The sequence below is a fragment of the Gorilla gorilla genome, chromosome 7 (genome assembly GCF_029281585.2).
Source record: "Gorilla gorilla gorilla isolate KB3781 chromosome 7, NHGRI_mGorGor1-v2.1_pri, whole genome shotgun sequence".
In the NCBI taxonomy this organism is placed as follows: Eukaryota; Metazoa; Chordata; class Mammalia; order Primates; family Hominidae; genus Gorilla; species Gorilla gorilla.
This window is the reverse complement of record NC_073231.2, coordinates 15552195-15576067: the sequence shown is the minus strand read 5'-3', so window position 1 is coordinate 15576067 and position 23873 is coordinate 15552195. Positions and strand designations below refer to the sequence as shown.

The following is a 23873-nucleotide window of genomic DNA, read 5'->3' as shown; positions in this document are numbered from 1 at the left end:
TAAGCTAATTTTATTTTCTAGATTTTTTTTTTTTTTTTTTTTTTTTTTTTTGAGACAGGGTCTTGCTGTGTTGCTCAGGCAGGAGTACAGTGGCACAATCATAGCTCACTGCAACCTCCACTTTCTGGGCTCAAGCCATCCTCCCACCTCAGCCCCCAGAGAAGCTGGGATGACAGGCATGTGCCACCATCCCTGGCTGATTTTCGTATCTTTTTTGGGGGAGACTGGGTTTCACCATGTTGCCCAGGTTGGTCTCAAACTCCTGGGCTCAAGCAGTCCACCTGCCTTGGCCTCCCAAAGTGCTATGATTACAGGCATGAGCCACTAAGTCTGGCCCTTCTTTTTAATTCTTTTTTCTCCTCTAACTTGTTTATTTTTTAAGAGCTGAAACCTTGAACCTCCAAGATTCCCATCAAGCTTGAGCTATATGCAATCTAAGGGTTTTATCATAACAAACTGGACCGAAAAAACTCTGATCTCAACCCAGATGCTAATTAAAACGCTACCTGAGTCATGTTGCTATGGTTACTGGGATTTCTCCAAGCCCCGAGATTCTTAAAGGAGTAAATTTTAGTTACTTCCCCAAGGCTCAGAGTGGCGTTCCTGGGATTGAGCCATGCTAGTTCCCATAGGGTGTGGGTGTCATTGCACAATCAGCAGCCTGGGTGGCTTCTGCCTACATCATCACTAACCTCTGCATTGGATTCCATTGTTTGTCTCATTAGAGGTTTACAATAGCAGGGTGTTATCAAAGTACTATTATCATCTCATTTTAGAGAAGAGACTCCTGACTCTCAGTTTAGAGACCAACTCTTCTAGAGAAGGGACTGGAGACTCAGTCACAGTGAGTGGCTTATACAAGGTCACTCCATTTGTGAGAGAGAGGGAATAGGAACTTGGTTTTCTAATGCCAATACCTGTGCTTTCCACTAATTTACCCAGGACTGAGGCAGGCAGATACAATTTGGATGTTTTACTCTCACGCCCTGCTCAATTTCCATGCTCCTTGATGTCCTGTAGGTTCAGGAGGAGCGTAGACTTAGGAGTCTTGCAGGTACAGCAGGAACCTTAGGCTGGTTACTCTAGCTCTCTATCTCTGCTTTGTCATCTGTAAATTGGGGCTGGCAATTCCTACCTCTTAGGGCTGTTCTGAGGATGAAATGAGTTGTTATGTCTAATTCTTTTAAATCCATGCCTGGCCCATAGTGAGTGCCGTATAAATGGAAGCTCATCTTAGCTGCTGAATCCCTCATTCATTCGGGGACTACACGCGGCTGCCAAAGAGTCTGCAATCACCTCAGGATCTGGAAGATGTCTGTTCTCCATGGTGGGCGGCCAATGCAATACCAGAACAAAGTAGTGGTCATGAGAAAAAAACCCACGTTAGATCACATCAGTGCCTGAGACGCCTTGATGTTCAAAGTCAAGTGTCCTGACTGCTTCTCTCTGTGGTCAATTTCCTTGTTTCTGACATCAGCCCAGAGGCACATCAGCTGAAACAGAACCACTTGAAATGACATGACTCGAGAAAGTCTGTTCAGAAAGGGTGTAATTTTTTGAAAAACAGTAGGTTTCTCCTTTTCCTAACAGAAATCAGTTTTGCTCTAATCGAGAGAAAATTTTTTTTTCCCAGCATTTAAAACCCATGCACAGCTCAATAACTAACAAAAAAAAAATTTATTTTTCTCGAGTCTTTAAAAGGTACTTTAAACTGATAGGAGATAGCAGGGAAGCAGTAGGGAAAACTGAGTTTCAGCATGCTAACACAAAACTACATTTTTTTCTTTTTCTTTTCTTTTTTTTTTTTTTTTGAGACAGTCTCACTCTGTTGCCCAGGCTGGAGTGCAGTGCCCCATCTCGGCTCACTGCAAGCTCCACCTCCCGGGTTCACGCCATTCTCCTGCCTCAGCCTCCCCAGTAGCTGGGACTACAGGCACCCGCCACCACGCCTGGCTAATTTTTGTATTTTTAGTAGAGACGGGGTTTCACTGTGTTAGCCAGGATGGTCTCCATCTCCTGATCGTGATCCGCCCGCCTAGGCCTCCCAAAGTGCTGAGATTACAGGCGTGAGCCACCACGCCCAGCCCCAATTTTTTCTTTAAAAACCCACATCTGAGGGTTCCTAACCACGTGTAAAACTTCCTCTTTTCTGCTTTTGGCCCCAAGACCTAATCACCATTGTGGTAACAGTTTATTGGGCACGCATTTATTTGGCATTAACTGTTTGCCTCCCCAAATCTTTAAAAAAATTTTTTTTAACTTTAACTTTAAAAATTTTATTATTTAAAGAAAATAGAGACAGGATCTCCTTATGTTACCTAGGCTGGTCTCAAACACCTGGGCTCAAGTAATCCTCCTGCTTCAGCCTCTCAAAATGTTAGGATTATAGGCATGAGCCATCATACCCAGCCCTCCATAAATCTTATAGCATAACCTCCTTTTGCCCTCTTTTGCATGTTTAAATTAAATGAAAATATTCAGGACTTCCTGGAAAAAAGCCTACTGAAGACACTTCAGAGAACTGGGGAATAAAAAGAGGACCAGATTATAAAAACACAGGCACCAACAAATGGCAACAGCTTGGTGAAAGATTGATTTTAAATCACCAATCCCAAGCAGGGACCACAAGTAGGTTTGTTTGCTGGGTACAAAGAGGGCCACAACTCCTGCTCTCCGAGGGCTGCACTGGGACCCTGGGAAATTTACATAAAGGCACAAGGGCCTTTGGGCAGATTCTGGGACCTGGGCCTGAAAGCTTTGATGAGGGCAAAGGTTTCTTCCGGAAGAGCCCTTTGCCCTGCAGACAGAGTCCCAGGCAGACAATGGTACTCACCTCGACTTTGGAGGCGGAGGAGGAGGTGAGAATGTCTCAATCCCACTTCTGTCCTTGGGGAACTCAAAGGCAAAAGAGGCGGATTTGCTCATCCCGGTCCCAACTTTGCTGCTCTGCCCAGAGGAGCCATCTGTGGGGTGGAGACGGTGCCAGGTCGTGGTGTTTGAATGGTCCGTGGGGCCATTTTTGGTCTCTCTTCCCCAGCTGTGACTCAGCAATTCCTGCTCCACCTCCTCTTCTTCCTCTATCCGGCACTGACGACTCCAGGTGCCTGCCTGGAACCTGGGCCGCCTCTGTTCCAAGGCTGAGGAGGCCGCAGGCTGGGGACACCTGGATGGGTCACTGATAGTGACACCATTGGTCCCGCAGGAAGGAGCGGGGTCAGCAGGACCTTGGGATGGAGGCTGGGGCCCAATGCTGCTGCCGCCAGAGCTCCCATCACTAAGGTCAGCCAGCGGTGACACTGGGGGCCCTCCGGCAGATGGTGACACCGGGGACCCTACAGGGCTACTCTTGGACAACTTGGGGGGAATGGCAGGCCTCTCCTTGGGCTTGCTCTCGCTGGCACTGTGAGCATGGCTTTCCCTGGAGCTCAGCCCCTGCCCAGCCGAAGTCTCCTCTTCACCTAACTCAGAGTTCTGGCTCACAGGCCCTCGTGGCCACTGCACCCCCACTGCAGAGTCAGGGCTGCTCAGGTAGATCGTCCGATGGTCCTCTTCCGGGTGGGCCGCCATGACTGTGATGGTGGCTGACACCTGGGGAGTTGGGTCTGGGCTGTCCCGGCCCCAGCCAGATGCTGTTTTCTGGGCCCAGGCATTACCTGTGCATACCTGGCCTTGGCCCTGGGCAGCAGCTGCATGTTCTATCTTGGCCTGAGACTTGGAAGGCACCGGAGCTGCCTTCTTCCTCTTGGTGCTCTCAGCATAGATGGGTTCAGGCTGTGTAGCCTCCCGGGGGTGGGCCAGGGGCTGGGGCTCCCCCGTCAGCCCAAGGCATCTGCTAGGGGTCACCCCTGGGCAGCCAAGGTCCTGCTGCTTCTCTGGGGCAGGTTCCTTCATGAGGGAGCAGTAATCACTCTCGAGGTGGGGGACGAAGGGGCTACTGGCGCCACTGCCACTGCCGCTGCCACAAGAGAGGCCGTCGGAAGAAATGGCAGCCTCCGAGGTGAGGGACAGTTTCTTGGGGCCCAGGCAGGATGGGTGGGCAGTGGGGCCCTGGCTACAGCACTCCTTGGGGAAGCTCGGGCCCCTCTTCTCCTGATCTGCGGGCCCGGAACACTTCCCCTGCTCCCAGCACGTGGGTGAGCAGTCCCTGCCACCATGCCTGCCCCGGGAACCTGCAGTCTGGGAGGCAGCCTTGGCAACAGGGCTCCCAGGGCAGCAGTCCAGGATGGAGCAGTACTCTCCACCCTCGCTGTCCCCGGAGGGCGAGCACCTTTGATCACCGTCATCCTCCGAGGGCAGGGATTCCCGCAGGGGCCCAGGGCCCTGGTGACAGCCAGATGTGGTCCCAGCAAAGGCAGCCAGTTTCTGGCGGAAGCTCTCCTGGGTGGAGGGCCGGTCTTGGTAAGGAAATGAGGGATTTTCTTTGTGCCCAGCCTTCTCGTCCGGGAAGCTCACTGGGTGGAAGGCAATTTTCCTCTCGCCGCGGGGCTCAAGGTTGTGCAGGCCGACCATGGTGTAAGCTGCGGGACAGCGAGAATTGCCATCAGGGGAGGTAGAGGGACCAGCAGGCTTCTGTACACCTCGGAAGCTGCCCAGGTAGACGACGGGGGCATCCTCCTGCTTCGGGAGGGGGAGCTTGCCAGGGGCTCGTCTCCAGATGACCTACACACAAGCCCAACACAAAAAGACTTATATTAGAACTTGTCATAGAAAAAAGAGAGAGAGGAAAAGTGAGAGGGAAGGGCAACGATACTGTAGATTGTCTTCTGTAGTGCAGTGCAGGGGCGCTGGGGCCGGGGACTCAGTGCACGCCCACCTTCTCATCTCCCCACGGCCCTGTGATCATTGCTGGGGCACCCGCTGAACCATTTGCCTTCCCAGACACTGAGCTGCCCTTCCCACCCATAGACTGTAATGCTTTTGGCTTAAGTCTGTGAAGTAGGAAAAGAAAAATATAACTCTGAAAAAGAACACTGTGCCTTCTTGCTCCCTTGCAACCAGCTGCTGGGTGACACAAGTTGTTCCACTGGATTGGAAAATGGAGCTTGGGGTTTTGTTTAATTTTTGCTTTGAGTTTGTGGGTTTTTTGATAACCCAATCACAGTGCATGCCTGAAGAAATCGAAGTCTTAAGTGTTTTTAAAACACACTGAACACACTGGAGCCAGATGCCGTGGCTCATACCTGTAATCCCAGCACTATGGTGAGCCGAGGAGGGCAGATTGCTTGAGCCCAGGAGTTCAAGACGAGCCTGGGCAACATGGCAAAATCCCATCTCTACAAAAAAATACAAAAACTTGGTGGGCGTGGTGGTGTGCGCTTGCAGTCCCAGCTACTTGGGAGGTTGAGGTGGAAGGATGTCTTGAGCTCAGGAGGCGGAGGTTGCAGTGACCCAAATCACACCACCACACTCCAGCCTGGGCGACAGAGCCAGACTCTATATCAAAAATAATAACAATAATAGTAATAAAGAAAAAAGAAACACATTGGGTGGGTGGGTGTGGGCAGAACAGGAGGGTGAGGGGTGGTTTCTGAACCAGATCAGGGTGAGGGGTGGTTTCTGAACCAGATCAGAGGGAGGGGTAGTTTCTGAACTGGATCAGGGTGAGGGGTGGCTTCTGAACCGGATCAGAGTGAGGGGTGGTTTCTGAACTGGATCAGGGTGAGGGGTGGCTTCTGAACTGGATCAGAGTGAGGGGTGTTTTCTGAGCTAGATCAGGGTGAGGGGTGGCTTCTGAACTGGATCTGGGCTTCCTCGCTTCTTTCTGTGCTTTGCTTCCAACTAGGCCAGAGGTCGTCTTTCTCCCACCTACAGCAGTGACCTCAGCCTGAGCCTGTGCGAGTGGTTGGACTCGTTGGGCTATGAGACAGAGATGTGGACTGGTCATTACCATCCCTGAAGTCACCGTTTCCTCCTCCTTCTGGTCTAAAGTCCTCCTTTACCCCCACTTTTAGAAGCAGCCTCAAAGCAGAGCCTGCCTCTGGCTTCTTTCCCAGGTGGTTCTGAGCTTAAAGAGTCCCTGGCTCAGCTTGGTGAAGGTTGAAGGTATTGAGAATGGCCTGGACAATGGGTGTAACCAGCTTAGGAAAAAACAGAGCAGCCCGGAAGGGGACATCAAGTTCACTGCAACCAAAGGAAATGCCTCTCCTCAATGAAGCCTCCCCTGATTTAGAATTGACCTTAGTTTTCATATATGCTCACACAGCCTTCCTGACCTACTCACCATATTGGTCAAGAAAACTAGAACAGGCAAAGAGGTCAAACAGGTAGCAAGCAGTTCCTAGGATATGTCTTAGCCACATAGCTTCCTAAATGTGTCTAAAGACAGCAGATGCCAGCAGACCCCGGCTATGTGCCCTCTGAGTTTGTAAAGGTTACCTGTGGAATGAGCAGAATGGTCTAGCCTCTAGGTTGTAACTGTTTTTAGTGACCCTAGAAAAAAGCTGGTAAAATCCAAGCTTCAAAATTGGAAACAGGAGTACTGGCTGGGTATTAGATAATATTAAGGAATTACTGCTAATATTCTGAAGTGTGGGGCCAGGCATGGTGGCTTATGCCTATAATCCCAGGACTATGGGAGGCTGAGGCAGATGGACCACTTGAGCCTAGGAGTTTGAGACCAGGAACTTAAGACCAGCCTGGGCAAGGTAGCAAGATCCTATCTCCACCAAAAAACAAAAACAAAAACAAAAAAACACCAAATAAGCTAAGCATGGCGGCATGTACCTCTAGTCTTAGATTCCTAGGAGGCTGAGACAGGAGGATCACTTGAGCCTGGGAGGTGGAGATTGCAGTTAGCCGAGATCGCAACACTGCACTCCAGCCTGAGCAACACTGAGACTGTCTCAAAAAAAATAAATAAATAAAATAAAAATTAAAAACTAAAAAAATAGGCCAGGCGCAGTGGCTCACACCTATAATCTCAGCACTTTGGGAGGCTGAGGCAGGTGGATCACTTGAGGTCAGGAGTTAGAGACCAGACTAGCCAACATGGTGAAACCTCATCTCTACTAAAAATACAAAGATTAGTTGGGCATGGCAGTATGTACCTATAGCCCCAGCTTCTTGGGAGGGTGAGGCAGGAGAATTGCTTGAACCCTGGAGGCAGAAGGTGCAGTGAGCTGAGATCCAGCCTGAGCGACAGAAAAGAAAAATTAGCGGTGCCTCACGCCTATAATCTCAGCACTTTGGAAGGCCGAGGTGGGCAGATCACAAGGTCAAGAGATCGAGATCATCCTGGCCAACGTGGTGAAACCCATCTCTACTAAAAATACAAAAATTAGCTGGGTATGGTGGTGGGTGCATGTAATCCCAGCTACTCAGGAGGCTGAGGCAGGAGAATCACTTGAACCAGGGAGTCAGAGGTTGCAGTGAGCTGAGATCGCACCACTACACTCCAGCCTGGACGACAGAGAGAGACTCCGTCTCAAAAAAAAAAGAAAAAAAAAAAATTAAGTGTGATAATGGTATTGTGGTTATGTTTTTCAGAAAGACTTTATCTTTGAAAGGTATATATTGAAATGATGTGATATCTGGGGTTTGCTTTAAAATCATAGGGAAGGGGGTCAGTGTGAGGGAGGTGAAATAAGATTGGTCAGGAGTTGATGGTTGCTGAAGTTCATATTGAAGGGTATTGGGTGCATGCAATTCACTTTGCAATTATTGCTACTTGTATATATATATTTAAAATGATCAACTAAGAAAATTTAAAACTTTTTTTTTAAAAAAAGCTTCATTTTTTGTCTGCCCTACACAGTCTGCAAATCACAGGAGGAAATTCTGGGGGACTGGATTAATGATTCTTAGCCTAAAGGGACAGAGAGAAAGGAGAGCAGCTACAGCGAATCCCAGGCAGGAGCCATCTCAGGGCAAACTGACAGGAAGCTATCCTGCAGGTTTCTTGCTGGAACAGCCCTCCCTGGCTGCCAGCCAGTCACCAAGTGTTCAAACAGGAGCAGCCCCTGTAAAAATACCACGAGTGTTAGTCAGCCTCACCTGCGAGACTTCGGCACTCAGGTTGGCCTCTGTCCACACATCAGAGGCCTCGGAGCTCATCATGGTGGGCTTCACGGCAATTGTGGGCTTGGAGTAAGGTGAGCTGTTCACACCTTCATCTTCCAGGCGGCAGTTCTCAGGCCTGGGAGGCAGGCGCGGTGGAGGGGGCAGGCTGCCGGCTCTGGGCTGGGGAGGGCCGGCCACCAGCTGGTGGTCGCTCCGCAGGCAGAAGCAGTTCTTGCAGGACCCGGGTTTCCAGATGTGCTCCACAAAGTCACTGCACGCAGACATTTTCAGGCTCTCGGGGTTCAGGCAGAGGGTCTGGTGCATCTTGAGCCGACAGGGTGCTGGTTCATCTTGCGCCCGGCTCTCTGGTGTAGTTTTGTGGGATTCAGAGGTGGGTCACAGAGCGGCTTCCTAGAAAGGCAGGACAGTTTCCTGATTAAAGATTTGCCATGCCAGACAACGGGTGCATTATCAATTAGAGTCTCATTATTTGATCAGGGAGAAGGAGGAGAAAAAGGTAAAGATTAGGATCCCATTTATTTTGGGACCCTCGCCCATTTGTCACAAGGCTCTTAAACATTCTCTGGTGGTGTGGCCTTATCAGAAGCTGTAAAAACTAAACATAGCCTTGTTGCTTTAAAGGAGTAAATAAAAGACATTTCGGTCCCCTAAAATCCTGGGTGGGGAGTCCCCTAAAATCCTGGGAGGTTTTGGGCAGTTACGGGAAGAAATCACGTAGGGTTTAAGATGAGAAGCTGGTACCTCATCCATGTATTCCCTGACACCGGGGCCTAGAGTCTGGGACGCTGACCCAGAGAAACAAGAACTGTCAAGCAGTACAGCAAATAAAAACAATGGCTTTTGGAAAATAATGTTTGACCAAGAACTGTGTGAGAAGGGAGGCAGCTTTAGGCCCTGAAAGGTGCATTGTAATCCACACTTCCAACCAGGTGGAGAAAGGAATGGTTGGGAAACGGGAGAAGTGGGGTGCTGGCCTGTCCTCTAGACCTTATGGAGTCTGGCATCTTGAGAAATATCCCTTGCTTAATATACATTACTTGACCGTGTGCTGCTGAGGTCCACAATGCTGGGTGTTATAGGCCAAAGGGGCAAACCAGTATTAAGACAAATTCATGGTCAAAGGTGGCTGGATAGATGATAAGAGAGAGAAGAGATTAACGAAGAGCTATTTCCAAGTGATGGCTCTGGAGAGAAGGCAATTCGCTTGCTCAAAAAATTCATTGCTTCTTAGAGTAAAACTGCAAGTAACAGTTTGCACCATGGTCCCTTGTAAATTCACCACTGAGAAGGAGCTCAAAGAGTTGCAGCCTTTAACCAATTACCTTGAAATCATTCCATCAGGTAGCTGTTGTCCCAATTTTACAGGTGGGGAAACTATGGCAAACACAAGAACTTAGACCAGCCCATAGACACGGGAGAGTTTGCCCATTCTAGAAACAGAAGCCAACTTTGCAGGCGGCTCCTCACTGCAGTGGTGATTTGCGCATTGCTCCTGGCTCTTCTTAGCCTATTTAAAATAAACTGACTTCCCATAAGGAGAATGTTCAAGAGCAAAATCTTCCTTAAGAACATAAGGGTGAACAGGTTCTCATTAAATAGGGAGCATTTTGCCTTAGGGTTTTCTCTCCACTTTCCTCCCATAAGGATCTGCCTTAAGTTTGATAATCTCTAAACTGTCAACAGGACTAACCAGGTGGAATGAGCCGGGTACCCCAAAAATCATTCCAGAGTGTTTGTGGGAAGTGCTCTCTTTTATCTCCACACTCATAGACAGGGGTGTTCATTCAACAAGTGCTGAAGCTACACGTGCCTCTTTTCCCTCCAAAGTGAAAAATGGGTTGAGGCCAGGCGCGGTGGCTCACGCCTGTAATCCCAGCACTTTGGGAGGCCGAGGCAGGGGGATCACCTGAGGTAAGGAGTTTGAGACCAGCCTGACCAACATGGAGAAACCCTGTCTCTACTAAAAATACAAAATTAGCTGGGCGTAGTGTGGCGCATGCCTGTAATCCCAGCTACTCAGGAGGCTGAGGCCGGAGAATCACTTGAACCCAGGAGGCGGAGGTCACAGTGAGCTGAGATTGCGCCATTGCACTCCAGCCTGGACAACAAGAGTGAAACTTCATCTCAAAAAAAAAAAAAAAAAAAAAAAAACTAGGTTGGGAGTGGTGGCTCACACCTATAATCCCACCACTTTGGGAGGCCGAGGCAGGACGATCGCTTGAGCCCAGGAGTTTGAGACCAGCCTGGGTAACACAGAGACACTCTGTCTCTACAAAGATAATAATTATTTTAAAAAACTATCCAGGTGTAGCCATGCATGCCTGTGGTCCCAGCTACTTGGGAGGCTGAGGCAGGAGGATTGCCTGAGCCCAGGAGGTCGAGGCTGCAGTGAGCCATGATCACACCACTGCACTCCAGCCTGGGTGACTAGAGTGAGACCCTGTCTAAAAAAACAAAAAAAAATAGTTAAGAATAAAGCCCACCGTATCTTTAAGCTAAATAAATCCTCTAAAATAAAAGAAAAGTATCTTTTAGCAGTTATTGTTAGGGTCTCACAGTTCCTTTTCTTTAAGAAGACTGTTAGCTAGGTTCTCCTCCTCCTCCAAATACACCCAAGTAGCAGGTTCCTTCTTTGCCAAGTTCTCCAGAAGAGGTCACTGGGCTTCAACAAGCAGAGGAAATAGCCAGGTTTTGTCTTTCTCTTATAATCTCAGGCCACAGAGAACTGTAGGCTTGCTGCTAAGTTTTGGGAGGGGGAAAAAGCAGAGGAAGTATTCCAGCCTTCAGGAATAGGCAGTAGGTCCCTTCCTGGGACGCTGATGGGTGAAGACTGTCTACACCTTCTAGGCCACAGAAAGGACACTGTCCAGCCCACCTCCACTGCAGGCAGATGCTCCCATGCCTGCTCCGTGGGATGGAGGAAGACAGTTTGGAAACCAGCTCTGTGTGGGCTCTGCGAGTTCCCACAGCTCCTCCTGACACTGGGCTATCTGAGGAGGTGGGTGCCCAACCACTTCCTCAGGGTCTACCACAGATTCACAAAGCAGCAGTTCTGCTTGGCGACTTATTGCCTCCTCAACAGGCAAGTAAGAACACAAATTTGTTTTTGGGGAAGGGGTGACATTGGTACCAGAGGCCCTACTTTCTAAGATTCCCCAACCTTTGCACAGCCCTGGGAGTGTGGAAGGATCTGGATTGCTAGCGTGGGGGAAGTTTCCTTGAGAATGTCTCATCAGTTTACGAGCACTCTTTGCTCCCATTCTCAGCTCAGAAATCCTTGGATGTTTAGAGAGGCAACTTTCATCACACGACTGCCAGGGACGGATGGACACAAAGATTTTTAAAGGGAAGTCATTGAATAAGAAAAGAACAAATGAAGCCCTGGGCTTCCCACTGTCATTGACTCACTGCATCCTGTTAAAACTGGTTTCTCAGTCGCAGCAAACAGAATTTACCACCGCATGCAGCCAAAAAAAAAAAAAAAAAAAAAAAAAAAAAAAAAAAAACTCTTTTCCCGTTGCACTTCTGTGCCTGGAATTATCTCCTATTTGTTTTAAGTAAAAGATGGTGAGAAACACAAGTGGCACCCACAAAGCCTTGCCTCGCCTTGCCTGGTGCAGCAGTGCCAGCTCTCCACAGCATGGGGAAGGCACTTCCCAGCCCACATTCCTTACTTCTGAGGGGAGGCAGCCCCCAGAATTATGCAAATCCCCCCCATTTCAGTAGGAGGCTGCAGTGTCAGATTAGAAAAAAGAGCTCAGCATTCTTTCTGATCCAAGTCATGAAAAAAATGTCTTTGCCTCTGCAAACTTCTGCACTAGATTTGTGGCTACAGTTTGCAAGACTGAAGCTGTCAGATACACTCCCACCCCATTTCAAAAAAGAATCTGAAGAATCAAGGTGGCCAGATCTTTAAGATTAAATATTTTGGCCCAAAATACCCCCTCAGACTTACATCAGAAGTTGCTTATGCCCTATTCTGAAGTGACAGAATTGCAGAAAATATTCACCTAAAATTTTTTTCTGTATGTTACAGTTAAATTAATGCAACGCCAGTAAAAGGAAAGAAATATGTGTGGAAAGTGTCTGAACTTCAGCACACTCCACTGGCCAGGGTTGACCAGGCAGAAAGGAGAAAGTGACAACTTTACCACCCACTAGCCCCCTGCCTCCCTACTCACGCAGAGGGTAAATTACGATATTCACCCAACTTTTCCTTTTCTTTTTTCTTCCTCCAGTGCTGGAGGAAAGAAAATCTCAGAGGGAGGAATGTGGTTTTGCACCCACCACAGTCGAAACCAACCAGACCTCAGGAGAGAAAAATAACTGCGGAATTCCCTAGGGCTTTCTGTCAAATTTTCTTCTCAGAAAGGGAAGGGGAGAGGAGTTGTTAAGGATAGTTCAGGCCAGTGATCAGGAAAGCCTTCTGAACCTGACTCCGCATTGAAGGCATCGCCAAAACTCCTCGCCCCTAGACCACTGGGCTTTGCTATCGGCTCTGCAAAACCATGTGCAGGGAGAGCTTACCTGAGAGAAACGCACACACCGTGAGCTGGCGCTCTCCGCTGCGAATGCCCGGCCGCCTCCATGCCCAGCAGAGGATTCTATGTTCTAAGTGTGTGTGTCCCCGGATACCAGCAAAGGTTAATAACGTGCTCACAGCATGCGTTTCAGAGGGCTCAGCCAGGGCTCGGGGAAAAGGGCATCATCTCGTTGCCTCTGGAGCCCCGCTGCTGCATACCTGGGAGCTACCCTGCACCCCCAAACCATCCCCCCGGGTCCTGGTCCCAGCAGCCAGGCGGCCTTCCGTCTCTCCCCCTTGACAATACTCTAGCGGTGGAAAGCAGTCCTCAAAGCGCTTCAGCCTCCGGCCGCAGACAGAACAGCAAGACCAGAGAAACCATCCTAACAGTCGGTCCTCCCTCCTGGAACTCGTAGGAAAGTTTCCCCGTTTTAAAGAGCGCGATTCTCGAATGAATCAAAAACACCCTCCAGCTCCTCGGTCCTCCCGGCCGGGCGCCTCCCTGCACCTCGGGCACCACCCGGGGCTCACGCGGCCCCGGCACTGCCCACTTCCCGAGCGGTCGTCTGTCACCCCGGGGGTCGCCCGCTCGGCGATCGCAGCGCCCCTCCAAAGCTCCCCTCTGCGACCACGCTCGCCAGACAAAAAGAGGCCGAATTTGGAGTGCGCGTCGCGGGCTCACCTCTGGGCTGCGCTCCCCCGGCCCCTCCGTCGGTCTCCGAGCCGCCAGCCGCCCGGCCGGAGCATTGTTCGCAGAAGGTCTGCGCGCGGTGCATGCCCGGCCGCGGGCGGGTGGCGTCTGCCTGGGCCCGGCGGCCGGGTGGCAGCTGCGAGCGCGGCTCCGCCCCCTCCGCCTCCGGTGACGCCGCCCGCCCCAGCTCACGCCGCACCTCCGCAGTCCCTGCAGCCGCCCGGCCCCGCCTGGCCCGCGCGCCCCGCTGCCCGGCTTGCGCCTGCCGCTCCCACTCGGCGGTCTCCTACCCCCAGGGCCCCGACTCCTCCAAAGTCTCCAGGCCCCGTGACTCCCTCTCTTGCCCACCCTCCCGCCCCGGACCGGCAGGATCCGCCCCCAGCCCCAGACTTGGCGCGGGCTGACCCCCGAGCCCAGCACCCGTTTGCACCCCCTCCTCGGTGGGGACCCTGCACAGCTCTGGAGGGGCGAGCTCTGGCGTTGCAATCCTCCTTTTGCCATCATGCGTGTATAGGTGCCCGGCATCACTTCATCCAGCCGGCCCTGCGGGACCCTGGGAAGAGAGGGAGAAGGAAGGGGAAACGAGGAAGTGTCGGGTCGGGAGTGGAATACAGGTCAGGGTCCGAGGCGGGCTCTGAAAGCCACGTGAGCACAGAGAGCCTCAGCTCTCCCTACCTCTGGGAAGAGGGTGGCGCCGGAGGGAGCAGGGGTGGAAGTCCCGGTGGCGGATTCCAGGTTCCGCTCAGTCCCTGGACTGCAGGATTCTGGCAAATTGCTTAACCTCTTTGAACTTTAGTTTTCTGGATGTAGAATGCAAGCGTTGCACTGCAGGCACCTGGCCTTCTACCGTGCTGGGACATCCAAGTCTTCCGCAGGCCAGTAATACACCTGTGTTTACACCGTTTCCAGTGAGTCATTCACTGAGATAGAACGAGTTCGAGATAGTCCTCGGGCTAAAAAAATCTTTTAACTGGGAGTATAATAGCTTAAGACCCAGTCAGTCCTGTAGCTTGACCTGGGTGTTTACTCGGGGAGCCAGGGCTATGGTCACCTCCCAGGGCCATGCCGGGTGGGGAGAATTCAGTGAAATGGAACAGGAAGAGGACCCCCCTCCCCCAAAAAACACAATACCTGCGGCTTCTCTCGCCCTCTATCCCCTCCCCAGGAAGGCAGTTTATTTTGACTCCAGTGAAGGTCCTCTGCCAGTCAGCCTGCGAGCCCCCACCCACTGAGAGGAGGAAGATGGGCCCCCACCCCCACCCCCAGATTCCTGGCTCTCCTCTTTGCTGCTGTGGGTGTGGACAGAGAGGGAAGATGTGTATTTGAGGTTTGGCTTCTGTGTGAGGAAAGGGAAAAAAGGATCCAGGGAATTCTTCCTCATGTTCCAGTGACACCCATGCCTCCTAAGAGGATAGAATCTGGGGGAAGCTGTAGAGGGATGGGAGTGCAATGGACATTCCTTAAGGACCTACCCAGCGCTAAGCAATCCTATGAGGAGAGCATCATTATCCCCATTCTACAGATAAGAAAACTGAGGCTCCGGGGCCTCACAATTTGCTGGGGTTCCTCAGCTGAAAAGTGGTAGTACTAAGATTGGAACCAAAGGCTGTCTGGCTTCGCTGGTAGGCAAGTCTACTCTGCCACTCCGCCCTTGCCAAGTGCAGGTAGTCCAGCCCTATTTTTCTCTCTTCCGTAAGTGGAGAGAAATCATTTGAACAAATACTGGCCGTATGCGGTGGCTCACACCTGTAATCCCAGCATTTTGGGAGGCCGAGGCTGGCAGATCACCTAAGGTCAGGAGTTCAAGAACAGCCTAGGCAATGTGGTATAACCTATCTCTACTAAAAATACAAAAATTAGTTGAGTGTGGTGGTGGGTGCCTGTAATCCCGGCTACTCAGGAGGCTGAGGCAGGAGACTCACTTGAGCCAGGGAGGTGGAGGTTGCAGTGAGCTGAGATCGCACACTACACTCCAGCTTGGGTATCAGAGCAAGATCCTGTCTCAAAAAAAAAAAAACAAAAAAAAAAGGAAGGGAAACTGGTTACACTTCATGAGCATCCAACAGAGCTGAAAGATCCAGACCCTACCAAGACTCAAGAGGGGAAGATGTTGATTAAACAGGTAGGTACAAAGTGGTCTGCACTGGAGAAATACAAAAGTGACTTCAGAAAGTATGCAATTCATTTACACTGGGAGAGGGCAAACTAAGATGTTTGAGAAGTTCCTGGTTCTCAGGATTCAGGCTCAATGTTTCACTTCTTTCCTCTGTAAGAGAGACATTGACCTCACAGAATAAAGGCTGTGCTGAACACATAAAAGAGGCACTTACTTTTGCACTTTATTTTCTTCTCTTTACCTAACTTATTCTTTTTTTTTTTTTCCTGGGATGGAGTTTCATCTTTCAATCAGGCTGGAGTGAAGTAGCAAGATCTTGTCTCACTGCAGCCTCCACTCCCCGGGTTCAAGCCATTCTCCTGCCTCAGCCTCCTGAGTAGCTGGGATTGCAGGCGGCCACCACCATGCCCTGCTAATTTTTCTATTTTTAGTAGAGACAGCATTTCACCATGTTGGGCCAGGCTGGTCTTGAACTCCTGACCTCAAGTGATCTGCCTGCCTCGGCCTCCCAAAGTGCTAGGATTACAGGTGTGAGCCACCGCGCCCGGCCCCTAATTTATTCTTAATACATGAACAGGCTAAAGAGCATAATTATAAGAGAAAGCCATAATGTGGCAAGACTTGTAGTTCTGTGGCATGGGGCAGTACTTGAAGGGTAAATTCAGTGTGTCTACAAAATAAAGTGTGTTCTTAAGTGGTTTGCTGTGCTCACACAAAGTAAATGCATTATACTGTAGTTGCTGACATATAATGTGCATCTTTTTAAAAGCCAGCAACATGGCCATAGAGACGACTTCATCTTGCCTAATGAAAAGAATCAAGAAACACTTCAAAGGAGTCACTGAGATGCACATAAAATACCCACACTCTTAGGCAGTGCTCTACCAGTGACTGTTAAGTATATGATATCCTCAGTCAAGCTACAGTAAGCTCATTCATTTTCATAAAGAATTCTTGCTTGAACTTCCAAACTGTACCCTGCAATGCAGTGTAATTTGTGTAGACACAGCATTCTGCTTCTAGCTACTTCTCAGTCCATTTTTATGACACTTTTAACTGCAGGGCGTGGGCTCCCTGATACAGACCAGACCTTGAAGAACAGCAATTCCTCGTCAGAGTTTTAGTCCAGCGGCACCATTCCGTACAAGAGCAGTTATATTTTAGGAAACTGGGACAAGAGGTTAAGGCTGGGAGTGCTTTGGGGTGAGTAAAGTAAGGTAGTTTGGAATTAGGCAAAATGGCAGGATTAGGAAGGGTGTGCCATTAAATTATACTGCAAAAATACAAGCTGGGGTATTTGAGAGGGGTCAGAGAGTATGAAGATTGAGCCAAAGAAATCCCACACATATTATCTCCTCAGCCAGAGAATACATCTCAAATAATAGAGACATGCACCTCACCTAAGAGTGAGAACGATGTTCAGTTTTCTCAACGAATATGTATTGAGTGACTTCTACTTATAAGCACTGCGTGAGGTCCTACTGGGAAAAGAAAGACGAGTAAGAGCAAAAAAAAAAAAAAATAATAAGCTCTATGAGAGGAAGATAAGCCGGGGCAGTGGGGGTTCGAGGGAGAAACAGACAGAAGAAACACAGAGAGTGGCTCTGTAGAGGAGGGGAGCTTTAGAAGATGAGAACGATTTCAATCTGTGGAGGATGGGGACTTTCCAGACTGAGACAATGTTATCTGCAAATGAATGGACGTGGGAGAGGCGGAAGACTTTTCAGAGGTTTTGCATTCTAGACTGGCTGGATCATGGTTTTTGGAGACAGGCCTGGAAATGGAGTGTGGTACTAGAAGAGAAGAACTTCGTTTCCAGGTGAGCCATCAAGAAAGTGTTGACATTTCCGAGCAGCAGAATGACATCACTAAGGTGGTTTTTCATTAGCTTTCTCTGGATCTTGTATCCCAGATGGATTAGGAAGTGGGAGAAGAGATTGGAGACAAGGAGTCTGGCTTAGCGTTCCTATCCCTGGTCCAGATGGCAGTTGATGTGTTTTGATAAGGAACATGGCAAGGGAAACAGAAAGAATGGATGGTGTGTGTGGTTTTGAGAGACATGAAGAGGGAGAAATGGGGATTGGTTACTTCGTGGATTCACTGTGAGCAATAATCTGTTAACGAATAAAGCCTTACATTATGGAGCACTTACTCAGCATCACGCCCTGTGTGATCAATGATGTACCTGGCTTTTCTCATGTAAGCCTTGCAGAAACACTGGAGTAGGTGCTATTACTGACAGAGAGGAAGGAATCAAAGGTGACCAGTAGAGTTTTAGCCCCTAGAGACCGGTAGAATGATGGTATCATTATTACAAATGGGAAAGTCACAGAATTCAGTCTGTGGTCTGTTGGGTTGGAAGTGTGTAGCCACCGTTTGGTGAATGAAGTCATCCTGCCAGAAGTGGTGTTTGGAGCCCCCAGAACAAATGAAGGGGTTGGAGGAGTATTGTGAAGAAGGCGCAAAAGTGATAGGAAGAGGCCAAGAACTGGGGGACCCAGGAATACAGAAGAGGCCATAAGAAAAAAAAGAAGCATGACCCCTTCCCTTCCAGACCTTTTAAAATGCAGAGCAGTCTAAAGAGAGATCTCTTGTGGAGGACAAAAAGGAAAGAGATGTTATCACGGAAATTCCAGGTTCCAGTTAATTGCATGAGCCAGGGAGTGTCTGAGACAAGCTTAAGCTCTTACTGACTTTGTTTATAGTAGCAGGAGGTTCTAAAGGACCCCATGGAAGAAAGGAATTAGATGGGAGGACAAATGGAATGGATAAGATAGGCTTGATACAGATGCTGATAGAAAAAAGGGGTATTTTGGCCAGGTGCAGTGGCTCATGTCTGGAATCCCAGGACTTTGGGAGGTCAAGGTGGGAGGGTTGCTTGAATTCAGGAGTTCAAGACCAGCCTGGTCAACACGGTGAGACCCTGTCTCTATTAAATTAAAAAATTAGCCAGGCACATACAGGTAGCGTGTGCCTGTAGTCTAGCTATTCAGGAAGCTGAGGCAGGAGAGTTGTTTGAGCCTGGGATGTTGAGGCTGCAGTGAGCTATGCTTGCGCCTCTGTAGTGCACCCTGGGCAAGGGTGAGACACTGACTCCAAAAAGAAAAACAAAACAAAACAAAACAAAAGGGAGTATTTCATAAGGGGAGGAGGGTAATTGCAGATGGGAGAGGTTGGTGCCCTGGACGTCCTGGGCATCTGCTCCAGGCTTGAAAGCTAAGCCTGCCGTACTGGCAATTTGGGTCCCAAAACCACCATGGAGAGGACTGCATAGGGAGGGAAGGAAAAAGATCTTTCAAAAACTTGCTGTGATGAGCCCTTCTAGCTTCCTTCTGTCCTGCTAGGAGATAACATTCTCAGCAAGCCAGTTAGAGCTTGGTCTAGCAAACACACACAGCCCCACTCCTCTCTTTCCTCTCAGAGTGATAATTGGCTCTATCATTTGCCACCCCAAAGCTATCTCTTTCTTCTCTGAGGTGTGGAAATTCACATATCTTATCAGTTAATCCCTGTCCTTTGATTATGGAATCACATCCTCATGTCCCACCTTTTTTAAGAAAAACATATCCAACATCCCATTCTTCTCAGACGTTAATTCTAGGCAGCACTACACAAGATAAAACATTCTAAATAATTTATAGTATCATATTCCAAGCACTGAATAGATTTTTTTTGCCCAAACTGAAAGATATTATTTAAGTAATAACTACAGATGTCAGAATATCAAACCACACAGGACTGAGAGCCAAAGGTTCAAGGTTGTTATGATCTTTCTTTTGTGCTCAAGCACCACAGAGCACAGATGTCAGTGGTGAAGAAGAAAAACACTTTTTCCCCCTTTTCTATATGTATTAGTCTGTTCTCACGTGCTAATAAAGACGTACCTGAGACTGGGTGATTTATAAAGGAGAGGTTTCAGGGACTCACAGTTCTGCATGGGGCTGGGGAGGCCTCACAATCATGGCAGAAGGCAAATGAGGAGTGAAGTCACATCTTACATGGCAGCAGGCAAAGAGAGCTTGTGTAGGAAACTCCCCTTTATAAAACCGTCAGGGCCAGGCCCGGTGGCTCATGCCTGTAATCCCAGCACTTTGGGAGGCTGAAGCAGGTGGATCACCTGAGGTCAGGAGTTCGAGACCAGCCTGGACAACATGGTGAAACCCCATCTCTGCTAAAAATACAAAAATTAGCCTGGATTGTGGTGGATGCCTGTAATCCCAGCTACTCAGGAGGCTGAGACAGGAGAATCGCTTGAACCTGGGAGGTAGAGGTTGCAGTGAGCCGAGAAGGTGCCACTGCATTCCAGCTTGGTGACAGAGTAAGACTATCTGAAAAAAAAAAGCCATCAGATCTCATTAGACTTACTCACTATCATGAGAACAGCATGAAAAAGACCCACCCCCATAATTCAATTACCTCCCACTGGGTCCCTCCTACAACATGTGGAAATTATGGGAGCTACAATTCAAGATGAGATTTGGATGGGAACACGGCCAACCCATATCAATATATAACTATATGTAAGTGTGCATTCAGTGACAGATCCATTAAGTTTTTGCAAACGTCGTTTTTTCAAAATGTTACTGTTATGGGCTAAGTTGTGTGGTTCCCCCTACCTAACGCCCCAGAAAATAAATGTTGAAGTCCTAACCCCCAGTGCTACAGAATGTGACCTTCTTAGACGTAGGGTCTTTACAGATGTAATCAAGTTGAAATGAGGTCATTAGGATGGGCCCTAATCCAATGACTGGTGTTCATCTGTAGAGAGACATGAAGACAGCCATGTGAGGGGAGTGATGCAGGTACAAGCCAAGGAGCACCAAGAACTGCCAGCAAACACCAAAAGCTAGGAGAGGCAAGGAAGGCTTCTCCTCTAGGGTCGGCAAAGAGAGCCTGGCCTTGCTGACACATTGATTTGGGACTTCTAGTCCCCAGAACTATAAGACAATTTCTCTTGTTTTAAGCCACGCAGTTTTGGGTACATTGTTATGGTAGCCCTAAAAAACTAATAAAGGGGGCTGGGCGTAGTGGTACGTGCCTATAATTTCAGTGCTTTGGGAGGCTGAAGCAGGTGGATTGCTTGAGTCCAGGAGTTCGAGACCAGCCTGGGCAACATGGTGAAAACCCATCTCTACCAAAAATACAAAAAAAATTAGCCAGGTGTGGTGGCACTGACTGTGGTCCCAGCTACTTGGTAGGCTGAGGTGGGAAGATCACTTGAGCCAGGGAGGTGGAGGCTGCAGAGAGCTGAGAAGGTGGAGGTTGCAGGGAGCTGAGATTGCGCCACTGCACTCCAGCCTGGAAAATAGAGTGTGACCTTGTTTAAAAACAAAAAACAAAAAAACCAAAAACCTAGCAAAGGAGTGAAGGTACTAAAATTAAAGTATGCCGGCCGGGCGCAGTGGCTCATGCCTGCAATCCCAGCACTTTGGAAGGCCAAAGCGGGCAGATCACAAGGTCAGGAGATCGAGACCATCCTGGCTAACACGGCGAAACCCCGTCTCTACTAAAAATACAAAAAATTAGCCGGGCGTGGTAGCAGGCGCCTGTAGTCCCAGCCACTTGGCAAGCTGAGGCAGGAGAATGGCGTGAACCTGGGAGGCAGAGCTTGCAGTGAGCCGAGATTGCACCACTGCACTCCAGCCTGGGCGACAGAGCAAGACTCCATCTCAAAAAAAAAAAAAAAAAAAAATTAAAGTATGCCAATGATTGATATACACTAATGCTCTTAGTTAGAAAGTTAATATTTTTCCAAAAATCAACTCATAAGAAAGTGGCATACAGGAGACATGTTAATGGCTGCTATGGGTGGAATGCCAGGCAGTTCACTACAGTAGGAAAGTGGGATATCCCTTTATTCTCTCTGTGGGAGCTTTGATCTGGCCTACAAGGAGAATGGTCATCCTTTCATCTACAGCTCCCTCCTCCTCAAATGTTAGGGTCTATGGTCAGGAGAAAGGGCTTGTTCCTTAGCTGAACGGGCACATGAATGATCAGAAACTCCACCTCTACTTTCAGATAGTGTGGAGTGAGACATAGCTCAAAGCCCATCAAGAGACTACTCTTGATCCACAAACACTTCTAGAGACACTTCTAGAGATGCATTAATGGATGGAGGAAACATTAGGGATCATCCAGGTCTGATCCTTCACTTCCTTTTTTTTTAATTTTAATTTTAATTTTTTTTGAGATGGAGTCTCACTCTGTCGCCCAGACTGGAGTGCAGTGGCTTGATCTTGGCTCACTGCAACCTCTGCCTCCCAGGTTCAAGTGATTCTCCTGCTTCAGCCTCCCGAGTAGCTGGGATTACAGGCTCCTGCCACCACTCCCAGCTAATTTTTATATTTTATTTTTAGTGGAGACGGGGGTTTCACCGTGTTGGCCAGACTGGTCTCGAACTCCTGACCTCAGTTATCTCCCCACCTTGGTCTACCAAAGTTCTGGGATTACAGGCATGAGCCACGGCACCCAGCCCTGATCCTTCACCTTCACAACACTATTCTTCTGAGCTTTCAAGGTTGTTTAGTTTTAATATGAACTCAGCAATGAGTTAAGAATATGAAAATGAGAAATATTTAAGGAATTAATTCATGACTCCCACTGCTTGGCTTTCTGACTGAGCTGAGGTCAGAGTCTAAAAAAGCAAAGTATTTCACATTAGGAAGGGTCCCAAAGGGAAAAACTAATCCATCTGAAGAATCTGTTCAGTTACCCCAAAGAAAACCTCTCCGTGGTACAGCCATTTTGGAAAAGCAGTTTGACAGTTTCGTAAAGGTTAAACATAAATTTGTGGTCTGACCCAGCAGCCCCACTCCTGGGTATCTACCTAAGATAAATGAAAACACGTCCACACAAAGACTTGCACACAAATATTCATGCCGCATGACTTATAACAGCGAAAGAATGGAAGCAACCCAAATGTCCATCAATTGGTGAATGAATAAACAATATGTGATGTACCCATACAATGGAATACTATTCAGAAATAAAAAATAATGAAATACTGATCCATGCTACAGAATGGATAAACCTCAAAAGCCTTATGCTAAGTGAAAGAAGCCAGACATGGCCAGGCATGGTGGCTCAAGCCTGTAATCCTAGCACTTTGGGAGGCCAAGGCGGGTGGATCACCTGAGGTAGGGAGTTTGAGACCAGCCTGACCAACATGGAGAAATTCCATCTCCACTAAAAATACAAAATTAGCCGGGGGTGGTGGCTCATGTCTGTAATCCCAGCTACTCGGGAGGCTGAGGCAGGAGAATCACCTGAACCCGGGAGGCGGAGGTCATGGTGAGCTGAGATCACGCCATTGTACTGTAGCCTGGGCAACAAGCGTGAAACTTCGTCTCGAAAAAAGAAAAAAAAAAAAAGAAAGAAAGAAAAAGAAGCCAGACACAAAAGGCTACTTATGGTATTATTCCTTCTATATGAAATATCCAGAAAAGACAAATCTAGAAAGTAGAATAGGGGTTTCCTAGGGCTGGGGGTGGTAAAAGGATATGGGGCTGGAGATGAACACAAAAGTTCCTGCTGCAGAATAAAAATGTCCTAAAACTGGATTGTGACAATGATTACTGAACTTGACAAACTTACTAAAAAGTATTGTAGACTCAAAATGGTTGACATTTATATGTAAATTATATTTCAATAACACTGTTTATAAGAAGAGAGAGAATGAGGCAAGGCGCCGTGACTTTTGCCTGTAATCCTAACACCTTGGGAATCTGAGGTGGGAGGATCACTTGCGCCCATCCTGGGTAACATGGCGAAACCCCATCTCTACAAAAAAATACAAAAATTAGCCTGGAGTGGTGGTGCTCACCTATAGTCCCAGCTACTTGGGAGGCTGAGGTGGGAGGATCGCTTGAACCCAGCTGCAGTGAGCCCTGATCACAACACTGTACTCCAGCCTGGGCAACAGGGGTGACCGTGGGAAGAAAAGAAAAGAAAAGAAGAGAAGAGAAGAGGGGAGGAGGGGAGAGGAGGAGGGGAGAGGAGGAGGGGAGAGGAGGAGGGGAGAGGAGGACGGAAGAGGAGGGGAGAGGAGGAGGGGAGAGGAGGGGAGAGGAGGGGGGAGGAGGAGGGGAGAGGAGGGGGGATAGGAGGAGGGAGGAGGAGGGGAGAGGAGGAGGGGAGAGGAGGGGAGAGGAGGAGGGGAGAGGAGGGGAGAGGAGGAGGGGAGAGGAGGGGAGAGGAGGAGGGGAGAGGAGGGGAGAGGAGGGGAGAGGAGGGGAGAGGAGGGGGAGGAGGAGGGGAGAAGAGGGGAGAAGAGGGGAGGGGAGGGGAGGAAGAGAAGGCAGGAAGGAAGGAGAAGGGAAGGGAGGGAGGGAGGAAGGAAGGAAGGAAGGAAGGAAGGAAGGAAAGGAAGGAAGGAAGGAGAAGGGAAGGGACGGAGGGAGGAAGGAAGGAAGGGAGGGAAAGGTATATTATTCATGCTTAATATGCTACAACATGGATGAACCTTAAGAATATTATGCCAAGTGAAATAAGTCAGTCACAAAAGGACACATACTGTATAATTCCAC

The 23873-nt window shown here is 48.9% G+C and overlaps 1 protein-coding gene across 4 annotated transcripts in view; it reads right to left on the bottom strand.

Annotated features, from left to right (window-relative positions):
* Positions 1-23873, bottom strand: part of PRAG1 (PEAK1 related, kinase-activating pseudokinase 1) — a 112315-nt gene that overhangs the window by 60627 nt on the left and 27815 nt on the right. The window contains exons 1-3 of one of the 4 annotated variants that reach the window (XM_055349728.2): positions 13908-14140; positions 7993-8409; positions 2834-4659 (exon numbers count right to left, since the gene is read on the bottom strand). In XM_055349728.2, the coding sequence (XP_055205703.2) occupies positions 2834-4659; positions 7993-8322 (2156 nt within the window). In that variant the 5' untranslated portion in view covers positions 8323-8409; positions 13908-14140. The other 3 variants (XM_004046615.5, XM_019032808.4, XM_055349727.2) reach the window with 3 other exon arrangements.